Source organism: Eulemur rufifrons, chromosome 9, assembly GCF_041146395.1.
Source record: "Eulemur rufifrons isolate Redbay chromosome 9, OSU_ERuf_1, whole genome shotgun sequence".
Taxonomy (NCBI): Eukaryota; Metazoa; Chordata; class Mammalia; order Primates; family Lemuridae; genus Eulemur; species Eulemur rufifrons.
In genome coordinates this window covers 17,703,184-17,719,861 of record NC_090991.1, presented here as the reverse complement: position 1 = coordinate 17,719,861, position 16,678 = coordinate 17,703,184, and the positions used below count along the sequence as shown (strand labels likewise).

Below are 16,678 nucleotides of genomic sequence, written 5' to 3'. Positions count from 1 at the left end.
CTCACTGAAAAAAAAAAAAAATCTATTGAGTACCTACTATGTGCCAGATACTGTTTTAGGTGCAGGAGATACAGTAGTGAACAATACATACAGGTCCTGTCCTCGGAGAATTTACAGTCTAGCCAGGCATGGTGGCTCATGCCTGTAACCTCAGCACTTTGGGAAGCGGAATGAGGATCGCTTGAGCCCAGGAGTTCAAGACCAGCCTGGGTAACATAGTGAGATCCTGTCTCTACAAAAAATAATAAAAATTATCTGGGCATGGTGTTGTGTACCTGTAGTCCCAGCTATTTGGGAAGCTAAGGCAGGAGGATCACTTGAGCTCAGGAATTTGAGGTTACAGTGAGCTATCTATGATTGCACCACTGCACTTCCCAGGCAACAGAGCAAGACCCTGTCTCAAAAAAATAAATAAATAAATAACTTACAGTCTAGAGTCTAGTAGGGTATTAGGGTACATACACACATACATATACAATAGTAACATCAAACATCAAACACTTACATAGCATTTACTATGTGCCAATTCTCTTAATCATGATAATACCCTGATGAGAGTACTATCATTATCCCTATTTTATAGATGAGGAAACTAAAGTAGAGAGAAGTTACTTTCCCAGGGTCACACAGTAAATAATGGAGCTGAAAATCAAACACAGGATTTCTGGCTCTATAACCTGTGTGCTCAACCACTATGTTATACACTGCCTGTCATGAGAGGAAAAAGAGAGGCTCTTACCAGTTGTGGAAAGAACAGCCAATAAGAATGCCTGGAACCCCTGTAATATTCTGAAATAAACTTTAAAAAATGCCTAGAAGTGGGAATACCAGACAATTGGGGATGTGAAAGAAACTCACTTGAGCTGGAAAAGGCGAGTGACAAGATGGGACTAGCAAAGTAAACCAGTTGTGTTAATTAGCTTGTACTTTATTCTGAGGGTAGTGAAGCAATGGAGTGACTTGGTCAGATTGGGGCCATGGGGAGGCTGGTAAGAACAAAGACAGGAAAACTCTTAAGGAGCCTCTTGCAGCATTCTACTACTTAGTGGACAATGAGCTAAATATGATCATTTCAGGTAATGATAAATGCTGTGTAGAAAAGCCTCTTTGAGGAAGTAATATTTGAACTAAGACCTGAATGGGGAGCAGAACCAGATCTGGAAGAACACAGGAGGCAGAAGTAGCAGGTATAAAGGCCCTAAGGCAGAAATGAGCTTGGTATATTAAAGGGACAGAAATAAGGCCAGTGTGGCTAAAGCCTTGGGAGGAGAAGTAAGCAGGGCTCAGGCCATAAAAGGACTTTAGATTAATCTAGTCATAATTGGGGGGTTTTAATCACAAACTCCTTAAGATTCTATTCCCTTAAATCTCTGGAATCCATCTGCTTCTCTCCACCATCTTTACTGCACCATTTTAGTGAGAAAGATAAAGTTACACCTAGTTGGAAATGGACTGGGGGTCAGGGCAGTTTTGTTTTTTTGCTTTTAGGTAAAAAAGATTAAATAATTTTTTAATAAATGCTGACGGAAGGAATACAGTACAGATGGAAATTGTCTATACAGAAAAGAAAGGATAATTCATGAAGCAAAGTCCATGAAGGGGTAAAATGATTAGCCTTAGGATAGGAACATAGATTGAGAGCCTATATTGTCCTAAATCCTGGATTAAAATGAACATATGATAGTAGGTACATATGCTTATGATTATCATTTCATTGCACAGAGGAAGAAACTGACATCTGGAGAGTTTAAATAACTTGTCCAAACTCAGCCAACTAATAAATGGCAAAGCTGAAATATGAACCTAGTCTGGTTCATTTGATTAGTCTCTCCTAATATGACAAAATACAAAATTCCTCCACGATATCCTTTGAGGGAAAATTTCTAGTTAAGAAGAGATTTAACTCAAAATATGATGTAAGCTGATAAGAAAAAGAAAAAAAATAAATTAAAAAAGAAGAGATTTAACAAGATACTCTGAGTCATTTCTCTTAAGTTTTTCGGTCATCCCTAGGATTCTTCCATAGTATTATCTGTTGCTAGCACAGTAGTATTTAGTATGTGTTCCTAGGGTGATTTTGTATTTATATAATTAAGGTCTTCATCTACTTAATTTGAAATTTTTGCTGTGAAATTTTCCCTTTACCCTAATTGCAGTTGAAATGGTGTTTCACCTAACTGTCCATCAAAGAAGATTCATATTTTCCTGATTGCTGGCTGTCCCTTGTATTTAGTGACATCTTGTTCTCTGGGCACCCATATGCCCAAAGAACATCCAGAATATCATGTTCCAAAAAGGCTGTTCCTTCCACTAACAGAGCAGGCGGCCTGAAAGCTGCAGCCTGGCGCCATTTGCAAACCATTAGTGCATTTGGCTTCCCAAGCTCTGTCAATCCTGTGTCACTCAGAGAATCTCTGAACACCGATCCTCCATTTCTACAACAGCAGCCTGGCCAGTTGGTTCTGTCCACCTTCAACAATTCTCCCCTTTCTGTGCTATATCATCAATGTTTTCCTGTCTATTGGGTCATCACCACGAGCAAACAAAATGTTTCACCTTAGCAAAGAAAGAAAAGGAAACCCACTCTTAACCCCACAGCCCTCTCCTGCTCTTCTACTACCTTTTGCTCTGTTCCCTTCAGAAGTTGTATGTATAGTCAGCCCTCCCAGGGTTTTGCATCCACAAATTCAACCAACCAAAGATCAAAAACAATTGGCTGGGCCTGGTGGCTCTGGCCTATAATCCCAGCACTTTAGGAGGTCCAGGAAGGAGCATCACTTGAGGCCAGGAGACTGAGGTTACAGTGAGCTATGATCCACTGCACTCCAGCCTGAATGTCTCTTAAAAAAAAAAAAAAAAAAAAAAAAAAAAATCTGGAATTAAAAAAACACAATTAAAAAAATGCAAACTTTAAAAACACAATAGAGTATAACAACTATTTACATAGCACTTACATTGTGTTAGGTACTACAAATAATCTAGAGATGACTTAAAGTATATGGGAGAATCCACGATTTGGATATCCACGGGGTAGGGGTGATGGTATTCCTGGAAATAATCCCCTGCAGTTACCAAGAGAGGACTGTATATTCTGGCTAGCCACAATTCCTTTCCTCTCATTATCTCTTAAACCCACTCCATTTAGACTTTCACCCTAACCACTGTACTGAAATTTCCTGTCATGTCACTAATGTCTGACACAGACACAAGGGCACTGGCGGGCCCCAGGACCCCAGCATGCAAGTCCCGTGATGGAAATTGCTTTTCTTTTCTTTTCTTTTTTTTGAGACATAGCCTCACTCTGCTGACCGGGCTAGAGTGCTGTGGTGTCAGCCTAGCTCACAGCAATTTCAAACCCCTGGGCTCAAGCAAAACTCCTGCCTCAGCCTCCCCAGTAGCTGGAACTATAGTCATGGGCCACCACACCCAGCTAATTTTTCTATTTTTAGTAGAGACCGCGTCTCGCTCTTGCTGAGGCTAGTCTCAAACTCCTGACCTCAAGTGATCCTCCAGCCTTGGCCTCTCAGAATGTTAGGATTACAGGTATGAACCACCGAGCCTGGCCCCATGATGGAAATTTCTGTCCATTTTGTTCACTGATGTATACCCAGCAACTGGACAGGGCTTGAACATAGTAGATGCTTTATAAATCCTCTCCCCCAAATACTCCCAAGATTTAGCTTTCAGTTTCAAAAGTTTGATTGAGAGGCTTCAAAGGATGAAGAGGGCTCAAGAACAAACAGGCCAAGGTAAATCGAGTTCCTCAGGATACTAAGAGCAGTCTGGGTTAGCCTAGGAAGCTAGCTAAGCAGTTTCTTCTTCCTTTGCAGACTCTCTGATTTTTCTCCAGAAAGGAATGGCCTCAGCGAGCACATAGTAGCAGGAGTTTACAGGAAAGAAATTCAGATCTGCCGCTCATCCATAACACCGACCCGGGGACCACTTCTTACAGGAGGCCAGCATAAAGCAAAGGTGCAGCCTGCCAGAGGCCACCGCTAACCGCTAGACCACGTCAAAGTGGGTCTGGAAGAGAATCCTCTAGGCCTGAGGCCGAAAAGGAATGAAACAAAACAAAACAAACACAAAAACACAAACACAACCCTGTGCCCGTAAAGCACAAGCGGAACACTGCCCGCTCCCACACCCACGTCTTCCGCGGTACGCAGGTTTTTTTCCCCCCTGGGTGAACCAGGCCCGAGGAGGACGACTTCTGCCGCTTGGCCTCGAGGGAAATGTAGTCTTTCAGGAGACAGGGCTAGAAGGGCCTTTTACAAAACTTTGGCAGAAGAAGAAAATACGATGTGTATGGGAGTCCAAAACGATCATCTAGCTCGCATACACCCAAAATGCACACTTTTCCCTTCCCTCAGCATCCGCCAGTCTCCGGAACTGGCCCTCGGCCCTCCCACGTCCCAAGTGTCTCCGCTCTCTGTTTGGGCCGACCTACCTCTTTCCTACTCGTTTGTTTGTCCGCCGCTCTGTCCAATCGTAGGAGCGCTCCTGGTGGGTTCCCGGAGTGCATTGCGGCTGCAATGGCTGCCCCCGGCCTGCGCGGGGCTGGGTTTGTTCGAGCGGTGCTGAGGGTCTGGCAGTTGGGACCCCGCTTCGCGGGAGAGTGGGTGACTCCGTTCTCCTCGCTCTCATGCTGTCAGCGGAGTTGCCTGTCTTGTGTCTCGGGCGCCACTTTCTCTGGTCCCCGCTTGGCGTCGGGCTCTCGCCAATATAGCCAGGGCTCAGCCCTGGACCATTTTCTCGGATTCCCTCAGCCCGACAGTTCGCTGCTGACTCCTTGCGTCCCCGCGGTGTCCATACATAAAGGTAAAGGGCTCTTTAGGTTTGCCCGAAACTGTCACGTTTGTAGCACTGAAACCCTTCAGTTTCTGAGGATATCGTCTTTGGCGCTATTTTATAGAAAACGATTTTGAGGCCCTGGGAGAGGGGAAAAATGAAGAATCTCACAGGAGAGAGATACCAGGTTCTAAGACTTTGGAGAGGAGAGGGGACTGATCTGGTCGTGACCAGAGATGCTCACGAAAGAGCACGAGATTGAAGGGCCACAGACAAGGCTGAAGTATGTATGGCTCTGCGCGCCCATATGGAAAGAAAACTTGAACCAATAAATGCATGTTGAGCCTCATCTACTTGTCAAGGCCACAGCTGCGCCTGCAAAATAGCACACTTTATTCTTCAAGTAGCATAAACTAGAGTCTGGTAGAGAGGCTGGACACACGAACCTATTTTTAGTAGAGATGGGGTCTTGCTCTTGGTCAGGCTGGTCTTGAACTCCTGAAGTCAAGCGATCCTCCCGCCTCAGCCTCCCAGACTGCTAGGATTACAGGCGTGAGCCACCTCGCCCAGCCAAAATTTCTGACTTTGTGTAGTCCAGCTGTACTTTCACACACATGGATGTAGGCACAGCTACACAGTAATTATCTATTAAGTGCCAGGCACGGTACTGAGTGGTTTTACACAGTTTTCCAATCATCAAAAGAAAGTTATATGTGGGTAAATAGGTACCATTAATAACTCCATTTTACATCTAAGAAAAGTAAGGGGCTTAGAGAGGTTAGAGAACCTGATAAGGTTACATTAATTAAGGGCCAGACTAGGTCTCAAAGTCTAGGTGGCTTGAACCTGGTGCACTTAATCTTGTACCCCTACTTCCTTTGTGGGTGGGCAGGAATGAGCACCTGACAGGGAATTCAGATTCCACTATGTCTCATCTCACTCCTCTCTGCACCCACACACAGCGGAGCAGGATCTCCTCTTGGTCCATCGCCCTGACATGCCTGAGAAGCCCCGGGTTCTACGTGTCGTTCTCCTGGGAGCTCCGAATGCAGGGAAGTCAACACTCTCCAACCAGCTGCTGGGCCGAAAGGTATGCTGCACCCTTGACCGTCCTACCCTTTTGATCTCTCACTTCTTGCTGTGCCATCATGGATGTTTCCTGGAGGGATCTGAGACCTCACTGGGACTTCTTTGTTTTTGGCAGGTGTTTCCTGTCTCCAGGAAGGTGCACACCACTCGCTGCCAAGCTCTGGGTGTCATCACAGAGAAGGAGGCTCAGGTGGTGGGTACCTACAAAGGGAGTCCTGGAAATAGGACAGAGGTTGAAGCTACGAAGGTCTCCATTACCATCAGCCTTGAAGAAAATGACACTTAGATTCACTTATCTGAGGGAAAGGGGTTTCCTCTTCCTTTAGACCTGGTACAGTTCTGTCTCTACTTTCCTTCCTCTGGCATCTATTCAGAAAGGTCTCGTTCCCTCTTTACTGCTTCCTAATATTCCATATATTCACAGTCATCATCCTCCTGGATCCCATCTAGAACTAAAACAAAGCTGAAGGGCAAAAATCGAAAGTTAGTAACAGCATGGCCAAGAAGGGAAGGCAGGCTCCTGACATGAAGGGTGGCCTCTCACTTCCCAGTCATAGTCATTCCTCCTGTGGTGTGAGTAACTCTCTTTCCTGATTTTAGATTCTATTGGACACACCTGGCATTATCAGTCCTGTTAAACAGAAGAGGTAATGGCTGTGGAAACAGGTGGGAGTGCTGGTGGGGAGGTACTGAAGAGGGGGTGGGCAGATTCCATCATAGGGGCTGGAAAACCCGCTTACCACACCCCATTCCACATCAAGATTCCTAAGTCATAAGACCCTTCCTGATTGATGTATGTCTGTCCTTCAGGCACCAGCTGGAGCTCTCTCTGTTGGAAGATCCGTGGAAGAGTATGGAATCTGCTGATCTTGGTTAGGCTCAGAATGGGAATCTGAAACTCAGTTTATAGGGGTTATGTCCTTTCATTCCTGGTAGTTTGTGGGGTGGGATTTGGCCAGAGCCCGTACCATGAAAGTTTTTGTGAGGATGGGGAGAAGAGTGGTCACATCCTTGTCCTTTTACTTGCCCTGCTATCTTCCAGTTGTTGTTCTTGTGGATGTGTCAGACAAGTGGACTCGGAACCAGCTCAGCCCCCAGGTGCTCCAGTGCTTGACCCAGTTCTCTCAAGTCCCCAGCATCCTTGTCATGAACAAGGTGAGCACCGCCCCCCCCCCCCGGGGAAGGGATCTACTTCAGTCCAAGGCCCCCATCTTGTTGACCACCTACCCTTTGGCCATCCCCCACATCCAGGTAGATTGCTTGAAGCAAAAGTCAGTTCTCCTGGAGCTCACGGCAGCCCTCACTGAAGGTGTGGTCAATGGCAAGAAGCTCGAGATGAAACAAGCCTTCCGCCCCAGCCCAGCAGCTAAGGCCCCAAACGTAAAGTCTGTGGGAAGCCCTCGGAGGACTGGCTGGCCCCACTTCCAGGAGATCTTCATGTTGTCAGCCCTAAGCCAGGAGGATGTAAAAACACTAAAGGTCAGTTAGCCTTGGCCATAGCCTGGCCCTTGCTTTCTACCATGTGAAGACAGGCCTCAGATTTCCTCCTGGATGCCAAAGTGAGTAGGAAAGTCCTGGTTGGAATTGAGATGCCCACTTACTCCCTCCATGCCCACAGAAATACCTCCTGGCACAGGCCCAACCAGGGCCCTGGGAGTTCCACAGTGGAGTCCTCACTAGCCAGACACCAGAAGAGATCTGCACCAACATCATCCGAGAGAAGCTCCTAGAGCGCCTGCCCCAGGAGGTGCCTTACAATGTGCAGCAGGTGCAGAGTGAAGGGATCGGGGGTATACACCAGGCACACACCCAAGAGCAGTACTCTGGGTCCCAGAGAGGCCGGGATGGGACTGATTAATCATGATATCTCCCTGCACAGAAGACGATCTTGTGGGATGAAGGACCAAGTGGGGAGCTGATGATCGAACAGAGGCTTCTGGTATCCAAAGAATCTCATGTGGTAAGTGAGACTAGGCTGGTCTGGAACACCTGGACTCAAGCAGTCCTCCTGCCTCAGCCTTCCAAGTAGCTGAGGCTATAGGCATGTGCCTGGCTTCCATGTCCTTCTCTTTTACACACCCTCAGAGGCTCCTGATTGGTCCAAAGGGCCAAGTGATCTCCCAGATTGCACAGGAGGTGGGCCGAGACCTCATGGACATCTTCCTCTGTGACGTTCAGATCCGCCTCTCTGTGAAGCTCATGAAGTGACCACCCTCTCCTGCCCCTCCCACAGCATGCCAGCCCAAGCTGCTGGCAGGAGCTGACCAATTGCCCCTGGCTGGGAGGCCTGCGGGGACTAAGGGGAATGAACACTGACTGACTGCCAGCTGGCCTCGCCCTGCTGAGGCTGCACAGCTGTCTCCTGTTGGAGGAAGGAACCTGCCTTAGCTCAGTTCACAGGTAGTTCTTCTACTACTGGGAAGTAGTAGCTACTTAGGTCGCAAAAGTTGGTCCCTAGGCGTGGTGGCTCACGCCTGTAATCCTAGCAATCTGGGAGGCCGAGGTGGGAGGATCGTTTGAGCTCAGGAGTTCAAGACCAGCCTGAGCAAGAGCAAGACCCCATCTCTACTAAAAATAGAAAGAAATTATATGGACAGCTAAAAATATATAGAAAAATTAGCCAGGCATGGTGGCGCATGCCTGTAGTCCCAGCTACTGAGGAGGCTGAGGCAGGAGGATGGCTTGAGCCCAGGAGTTTGAGGTTGCTGTGAGCTAGGCTGACGCCACGGCACTCTAGCCCGGGAAACAGAGTGAGACTCTGTCTCAAAAAAAAAACAAAAAACGGTTGGTCCCTTGGTGGGAACTATGCCACACAGCCTCCAGTTGGCATTGAGTCCAGAGTTTCCCCCTAAGTTGCCATTGTTAGCAGGGAAGAGATCTTTCTTCCCCTACCCCAGTTCTTCCCCCTTGAAGCTGTGTAAGGACCCGTGTTTCCTGAGTGACATAGTGCCTCTCACCCCATCCATCTCCCCAGTCTCGGATGATAATAAAGTTACAAGACAGGCATTCGGGTTCTCATCTTTATTTCTTTAGAACAGGAAAGAGAAAGCATACCTATTCCGTCAGTTCCAACCCTTGTTTGAACTGAAGTCTCCCTCCCTTCTAGTAGTCTCCTCCAGGATCCTGAGCTCTCTTCCTGGCACGTTTTCTGGGTGCAGCGAAAGAACCGTTACCATTACTAAACTCAGTAATGGTAACGGTTTCCTCGCCATTCCCAAGTGCCCTGGCAGTCAGCAGGCTGTGATAGGCTGAGCAGTGAGCCCCCTGGGCTTGCCCTCCTCGTCAGGCTCCAGAGCTGGGGGTACCCGGACTAGTACATCATCTATACTGTAGTGTCTCATAGCAAACTTACAGTATATGATGATATCCCAGCCAGGGCCCTGTAGGGGGCACAGGAAATGTGGCTTGGAAAGCACTGTGGGCAGAAAGATCCAGGGGCTGGGGCAGAGCAGGACAGGTGGGGGTTGGACGTGCAGCTCCTTCTCCCTTCTCTACAGCTCTTTCCCGGGCCAGCATCTCTTTGATTCTGTGGTCAGGCACAGCCCACCCCACATGGGTTAGGGGAAAGAGACTGACCTAAAGAGATCTCTGCAGAGCTACGGTCTGTTGAGATCTAGGGCCCCAGGGCCAGTGTTAACCCAGGAATGACATAATGAAGGAAAAGTTTCCCTCTGGTCAAACCAACAAGCAGCAAGCCCAGAGAAGCACTTACCTGGAGCTGGACCTGCAGACTGGGAGGCCTTTTGATGTAGGGAGGCTCTGTCCCTTCTTCACTCTGGCTGTTTCAAGCTGTTTGCCTTTAAACCCACCTGCCCCTCCCCTGGGTGGGGCACTTTTCCCGGTTCTAAAAGGCCCTGCCCCTTAACCCTTCCTCTGCTAGACCCCATGGAACAAGGGTCACTGGCCCCTCTCCCTATTAGGACTTTTTCATTTACTCTTTCATGGACCTTGCTAAGCCTGAGCCTAAGGTCCACTCTTTACTCCCATCCCCATGAAGCTGGTCATCTGCTGAGCTAGGAAGGAGAAATAACAGCCTTACCTACTCTATATTTTCACAGAGTTGACAAAGGAAGGTTTTTTGATTTTGCTTTTTTTTTTTTGGTGGTTCTGGGGAATGTTAGTTGACTCTATACAGGAGGGAGGATCCTGGCAGCTGGATGTCTGGGATCTGTCGGGGGGCAAGCTCACAGGACCCTTCAACCTAAATTTCCATTCCCAGGCCCTGCCTGTGTTTATGCTGAGCCCAAGGAGGCCAGACCTAGGCAGGCAGAGAGCCCTTGCCTACCACTGCCCTGGCAAGGTCCCCTGGGTAGGGAGTCCCTGCTGGGACATTTGAGGGCAGCAGAATCCCCAGCTCTTGGGGCCAGCATAAGAGTGGATGAGGTCCTGTTCCTCAGAGCTCAGGGCACTCACAGTGGGCCTAGCACTGTTCAGTTCTTTACCTCTGGAGAAGGGGAGACTCTTGGGGTAGAGGCTGTTTAGACCCCCATTCTGGGGGATGCTCCCTCCCCTTCTCCCTGTCCTAGACAGCCTGGTCTGTGTGCTGGGAGGCAGTTGTACCCCTCTCCTGCAGAGGAGACTAGACCAGGATGGGGAGCAGGAGGACAGACTCAACCTTCTTTTGGTTGTTTGGAGGAGCTCTGTTTCCTTCCACCACAGAACTTTGGCACGTGCTCTACCCTCTGCTTAGCACGATCTTCCCTCCTTTCTTGTCCAGTTAACTCCTATTCCCTCTTCACATCTTTTAAGTGTTACTTCCACAGGGAAATCTTCTCTGGCTGTTAAAATCCTCCTGCTGTGGGCTCATTTGTTGTATGATTATTTACATGAAGCATGTAATCACGAGGCCCTGGTGTATTCACTGATGTATCTCTACCCCATAGTAGTGACTAAACATTCATGTGCAATGGCTGACATGAAGCTTAGCCTAAGGTAACGTGGGGCAGGAGAGAGACCTTGGCCTGAGGGGGCAGACAGAGGCGGCTGTGGCCGTCTCAGACTGGCCATTTCCTCTCTTGGGCCCTCCGTGTTCTCACTGGTAAATAGGAACAGGAATAGGCCTAGTCCACAGAGTTGTGAGAGCTAGGTGCCAGTGCTGGTGCCGGTCCACAGCAGGGTTCAAACAAGTTAACTCCCACCTCAGCCCCTTCCCACAGGGACCCACTGAAAGCCGCAAACCAGGCCTGTTGTTGAACATCTGAAAGCTCATGGAATATTCTTGAAAGCAGCTCAGGACCATTGAGGGAGCCCGTGTTTAGAGGTGACAGGCCACTGAGTGAGTCTCAGCTCCACTGCATCCAGCTCTGTGCCTTTGGACCAAGTGCTCTCAGTCTCAGTTTCCTCAAATGTAAAATGGGAGCTGTCAGTGCCTACTTTATATGGTGATTATGAGGGGTATGCGAGCACTCACCTCAAGCTCCCAGACCAGAGCCTGGCACATACGGAATAAATGTCCGTTTCCTTCCCTCCTTTCCTGTGTCTTGCTCACTTGCCGTGTGAGTAGAGGCAAATTGCCCCCTACTCTTCTGAACTGCAGTGGTTTACATACCTCACCAAGTTGTAAGAATCAAGTTGAGAAATATGGGTGATAAAGTTTCATAAACCAAGTGCCCTAACCAGATGAAGAATTGTCATTATGTCTGTTCCTGCTTCCCTGTGACTGCCTTTCCTGTCCTGTAACCCTGCTGCCAGGCGACCTCTACTCAGAGACCCCACAGACAACCCAGGCTCCTTGATCAGACTGAGGGCTTGGTGCACTAGGGTCAAACTTCACGTCGCTCACTGCCTAGGCTTTTCTCTAGTCCCTGGGGTTCAAGTCCAAGGGTGAGCATGGGCAGAACCCAGGGGTCCTGGATGTTGAGGAGAGAGAGAGGCAGCCAGACATTCTGTAGCTGCGGCCCCTGGCTAAGGGTGGGGGTGCTATGATCAGGGTGTGGAGTGAAGCAGCGTCTGGGCCTGGGTGGGGTAGTCTAGGGGCCCTGATAAGCAGACATTGAGCTATCAGGGTGGGGTCCCAGCACCTTCTGCTTATCAGGATCCTGCAGGGGCCAGAGCAGGACCTGAGGACGCTTCCTGCCCAAGGCTGTCTTCCCGGATGGCTGTTGTTCCATTCCTCTATCTGCCTTGCACCCCACAGGGAGTTGGAATGGGAGTCCCTCTTCTCTGTAAGTCTCATGGAGACTCTAGACAGCATAAGGGATGGGGGGACACCATCTGGGTTCTTGGGCCTGGCCTCAAATTCTAACAGGAGCTCCAAAGCTCTCCTGAGGGCAGTGTGGGCCAGTCTGGGGCTTCTGTCCTAACTCCAGTCCCTGCCCCTGCAGCTTTTAAGCTCCTAACTCTCATTTAGACCTTCTTTGGAAAAAGTCCTTAAACTGATGAGTGATGAAGTTAAGGATGGTGAGATCTGCAAGGGTCCTTCAAAATCATGGCATTCAAATCCCGTATTTATATAGGAAAGGAAATTCAGGCCCAGAGAGGGAGAGAGAATCTTCCAAAGCTTCAGAGTTCTCACCACATCTCATCATCAAAGAACAACACATGACCCTAAGAGAAACAGAAAGACAGCAGCAGACATCCTCAGATACACAGACAGATGCATAATATGTAAAACACAAATACACATATGTACGATGCCCACATGCAGATACACAACACAGAGATGCACAGCATACACATTAAAAAATAGATTTAGCTAGTAAAATTTCTCTTACTTGCCTCTTGGTTGCTTTACTACGTTTCACGATGTTAGCAGTTTTACAGAAGGATAAAAGAAGGCCAAATAATATGGTTATTCAGTGCTTTACTCATTCAGCGTCTCACAGCATGGTCAGCAGCAAACTCAGCCTGGAACCAAAGACTTTGAGGAGCTCTGGGAGGTTCTTGCACTCCTATTTTGCTTTAGATACGGGGATCCAAAGCAAGGGGCTGGTGTAGGCCAAGTAGCTTAACAGGTGTGAAAAAATAAAGCTGGGCTGGGCATGCTGGCTCATGCCTGTAATCCTAGCACTTTGAGAGGCTGGAAGATTGCTTAAGGCTGAGAGTTCAGGACCAGTATTGGACAACATAGAGAAACTACGTCTCTATAAAAAAAAAAAAAGTTGTTTTTTTTTTTGAGACAGAATCTCAATCTGTCGCCCAGGCTAGAGTACAGTGGCGTCATCACAGCTCACTGCAAACTGAAACTCCTGAACTCAAGCTATCCTCCTGTCTCAACCTCCTGAGTAACTGGGACTACAAGCACCTGACACCACACCCAGCTAATTTTTCTCTTTTTTGTTTTGTAGAGATAGGGTCTTGCTCTTGCTCATGCTGGTCTGGAACTCCTGGCCTCAAGGGATCCTCCCACTTTACCCTCCCAGAGCGGCTAGGATTACAGGCATGAGCTACCAAGCCAGGCCTCTATAAAGAATTTTTAAAAAGTAGCGGGGCATGGTGGTACACACTTACAGTCCCAGTTACTCAGGAGGCTGAGATGGGAGGATCACTTAAGCCCAGGAGTTCGAGGCTGCAGTGAGCTATGACCACGCCACTGCACTCCAGCCTAGGTGACAGAGGGTGACCCCATCTCTTAAAAATAAAAAGAAAAAATGAAGCTGGGAAACTGTTCGAATCCTTTCTCTTCATGGATAAATGGGGGCTTGGGATTTAGGGAGTTTGTCAGAGATGACTGTTCAGTTTCATCTTGACTGGTCTGCGAAGCATCTCCTAACCCTCCCTGACACTGGCCCCTCTATGTCCAGGCTTTGGGTGTGCTCTCATCGCTTTCCTCATCACACTGTAGTGAGTTCATCTGATCCCTTGTTTGTCCCCAACCACCTTGTCTTGAGTCATCTCCATGGCCCAGCACTCTTAATGGGCCTTATCCTGGGAGGTGTTCAGAGAATGCCTTACACTAAACAGATGCTGACCCCTGGAAACAGTGCTCAACAAGGGCTCATGTTCCCGTACACTCTCTCTAACATTCAGCCACAGGCAAGTGTGCATATTGAGCAACATACCCAGATGCCCCTGAAGCCCTTGTAGGGTGTGGGGTCCTAGGAATGGCTTCCCTTGGGGCTTTCCCAATGTCCCTCAGTCTCCAAAAGATGCCTGCATGCCAATTTTACATAGAGAAACCGAAGTTTGGGGAGGAAGTGCTTGGCCTTGAGTCACACAGTAAATGAGAAAAAGGCAGGACGACAGCCCTGCTCTCCGTACTCCAGCCCCCAGCTCTGTACACAAACCTACTATGAATGAGGTAGATTTTGTGTTTCTGAGGGGCCTTTTTGAGTTTTAAAGGTAATGGAATCCGATGTGAGTTCTTCCAATTACCAGTGATGCGATTCTGAGCATATTGCTTACTTTGTCTCTCTGAGTCTCAGTTTTTTCATCTATAAAATGGGGATGACAATAATACCTACCTCACAAGGTCCCCGGGACAATTCATTCAGTGAAAGCACGGGGAAGACAGTCCCTGGATGACACAGAGATTCTCTCCTTGCTTCTGCTAACTCAGACGGATCCTACCCATCCAACTGCTTTTTTTTTTTTTTTTTTCCTTGAGAAAGAGTCTCACTCTGTCACCCTGCTAGAGTACAGTGGTGCCATTATAGCTCACAGCAACCTCAAACTCCTGGGCTCAAGCGATCCTTCTGCCTCAGCCTTCGAAGTAGCTGGGACTACAGGCATGCGCCACCATGCCCGGCTAATTTTTTTTATATATTTTTAGGTGTCCAGCTAATTTCTTTCTATTTTTTTTTTTTTTTTAGTAGAGACGGGGTCTCGCTCTTGCTCAGGCTGGTCTCGAACTCCTGAGCTCAAACGATCCACCTGCCTCAGCTTCCCAGAGTGCTAGGATTATAGGCATGAGCCACCCCACCCTTCAACTGCTTTTTAAGCCCCTTCCCCACACCGCTCTTGGCCAGCTCCAACCCAGCCACAATCTTCTCTCCTGTCTCTGACCTCCTGCTGCTCATCAGCCAGGCTCTCTCATGAAGCTTGACATCCTGAAATCACAGGCTTCGACCAGAGCTTCAGCCTTCACAGTTCAGGGGCTGTGCCTTAGAGTTCTTGGGCTTCCTGCCCATGAGGACTAAGGGCCAGAAGGGAAAACCCAGCTTCAGATTTGTCAGAGTCCGGGCTCCACCACCACCTGCGGAGTGGCCTGGGCCCCTGCACCTGCCCCTGGAGCCTTGGCTGCTTCTTTAGTAAAATGGGGTTAAAATGCCTTCTTTTCCATGATTGTTGGGAAGAAGAAATGAGTTAGTGAAGGTGGAAATTTCTAACCTGGAGACTGGCTCATATACAGGAGCTCCACAAATGCCAGATTCCTTCCCTGCTGGCTTTGCAGTGGGCTCTCCCTACTTGTCCCCTCCAAGGGGACATGTACCCATGGGCATGTGTGCTCAGCTACCTGTGCAGAGGCATGTGATAGTGAGCCCCTTGCACACCTGCCGAGACACATATTGAGTCAGAAATGGAAACTTTCCCATCAAAACCTCCCTAAGTCTGTTCTTTAGCACTGAGTTCTTGTTCTCTGAGTCAGTGGGGACTCCCATATCCAGACTTCTTGGGCCATGACCTCTCCAGTCTCCAGGCACAGTCCCATTGGGTAGGAAATGATCCCCAGGGAGCCTGGGTGTCTCTACCGCCTCTAATTCTTCCCGCCATCAGAGGGGCCCTTACCTCCCTCTCTCTGCCAGGACAACCTGTCTGCTCCACAGCTGCTGTGGAAGAGATAGGCTGCCTGGATTATCAAGCCAGACAAGGCTCCTCAAAACAGTTCCCGCCCAGCCCAGAGGCTGTTCCTGAGCCCTTAACCCCCTCTGTGCTGGGCTCTCAGGCCTAGGGACCGGGAACAGCAGGGAAGGTGGGTAGGTCCTGTAGCCCCCCGACCCAGTTCCCAAGGCTGGTGTCATGAGCACAGGGAAGTGGGGAACAGCATTACCAGGGGCTGTGCTTGGGATCTGGAGGGCCACATGTGGCTTTGAGGCCACAGGTTCCCCACTCCTGCCCTCCTTCTACAGGCTGGTTCCAGGCCCTGGGGGCAGAGGCCTGGCTTTCCCCACGTTGGGAGTCCACTGGCTTCAGCACTATACTGATGCATCTTCTCCCCTTCCTCCTCCCTGGCATGCTTCAAGGCTCTTTCAGCAAGGCCCCACCCATCTTCTTGCTGACCACATTTCCTGGGCCTGTCTGGTTCTCTCCACTTGCTATTCCCAGTCCCTGACACTAAGGCCAACCTGAACCATCTCCTAGTTTAGTCCCATGGCAGCCACCCAGACCTCCGTTTCCTGAAGGTCAATAGGAAGCAGTGAAAGCAGGAGCTTCAGAAGCTGGGAGTCTGGGTTCAAGTCCTAGTTCTGGGCCAGGTGCCAGGGCTCACGTCTGTAATCCTAGCACTATGGGAGGCCAAGGCGGAAAGATCCCTTGAGCTCAGGAGTTCAAGACCAGCCTGAGCAAGAGCGAGACCCTGTCTCTAATGAAAATAGAAAAATTAGCCAGTGTGGTGGTCCATGCCTGTAGTCCCAGCTACTCGGGAGGCTGAGACAGGAGGATTGCTTGAGCCCAGAAATTTAAGGCTGCTGTGAGCTAGGCTGACGCCACAGCACTCTAGCCTGGATGACAGAGTGAGACTGTCTCAAAAAGAAAAAAAAAAACAAGTCCTCATTTTGGCTCAGACACTTATTGTGTAACCTTGGGCAAGTCCTTTCACTTCCATATGCCTCAGTTTCCTCATTTGATGAAACAGGGCAGGAGCTATTTCCACAGAGTTGACTCAGGGACTAAATGAGTTAAAACAAGCTGGGCGTAGTGGCTC

At 48.9% G+C, this 16,678-nt stretch overlaps 1 protein-coding gene across 5 annotated transcripts in view; it reads left to right on the top strand.

Annotated features, from left to right (window-relative positions):
* The first annotated feature begins 4,520 nt into the window (after positions 1-4,520).
* The window catches only part of ERAL1 (Era like 12S mitochondrial rRNA chaperone 1), a 64,954-nt gene continuing 52,796 nt past the window's right edge, over positions 4,521-16,678 (top strand). The window contains exons 1-10 of one of the 5 annotated variants that reach the window (XM_069482224.1): positions 4,521-4,818; positions 5,751-5,878; positions 5,993-6,070; positions 6,478-6,524; positions 6,688-6,749; positions 6,920-7,032; positions 7,129-7,356; positions 7,496-7,645; positions 7,757-7,837; positions 7,963-8,898. In XM_069482224.1, coding sequence (XP_069338325.1) covers positions 4,533-4,818; positions 5,751-5,878; positions 5,993-6,070; positions 6,478-6,524; positions 6,688-6,749; positions 6,920-7,032; positions 7,129-7,356; positions 7,496-7,645; positions 7,757-7,837; positions 7,963-8,085 — 1,296 coding nt within the window. In that variant the 5' untranslated portion in view covers positions 4,521-4,532 and the 3' untranslated portion in view covers positions 8,086-8,898. Of the gene's footprint in view, positions 4,819-4,967; positions 5,072-5,750; positions 5,879-5,992; positions 6,071-6,477; positions 6,525-6,687; positions 6,750-6,919; positions 7,033-7,128; positions 7,357-7,495; positions 7,646-7,756; positions 7,838-7,962; positions 8,900-16,678 lie in introns of those variants that run through there. The other 4 variants (XR_011234888.1, XM_069482221.1, XM_069482223.1 and 1 more) reach the window with 4 other exon arrangements.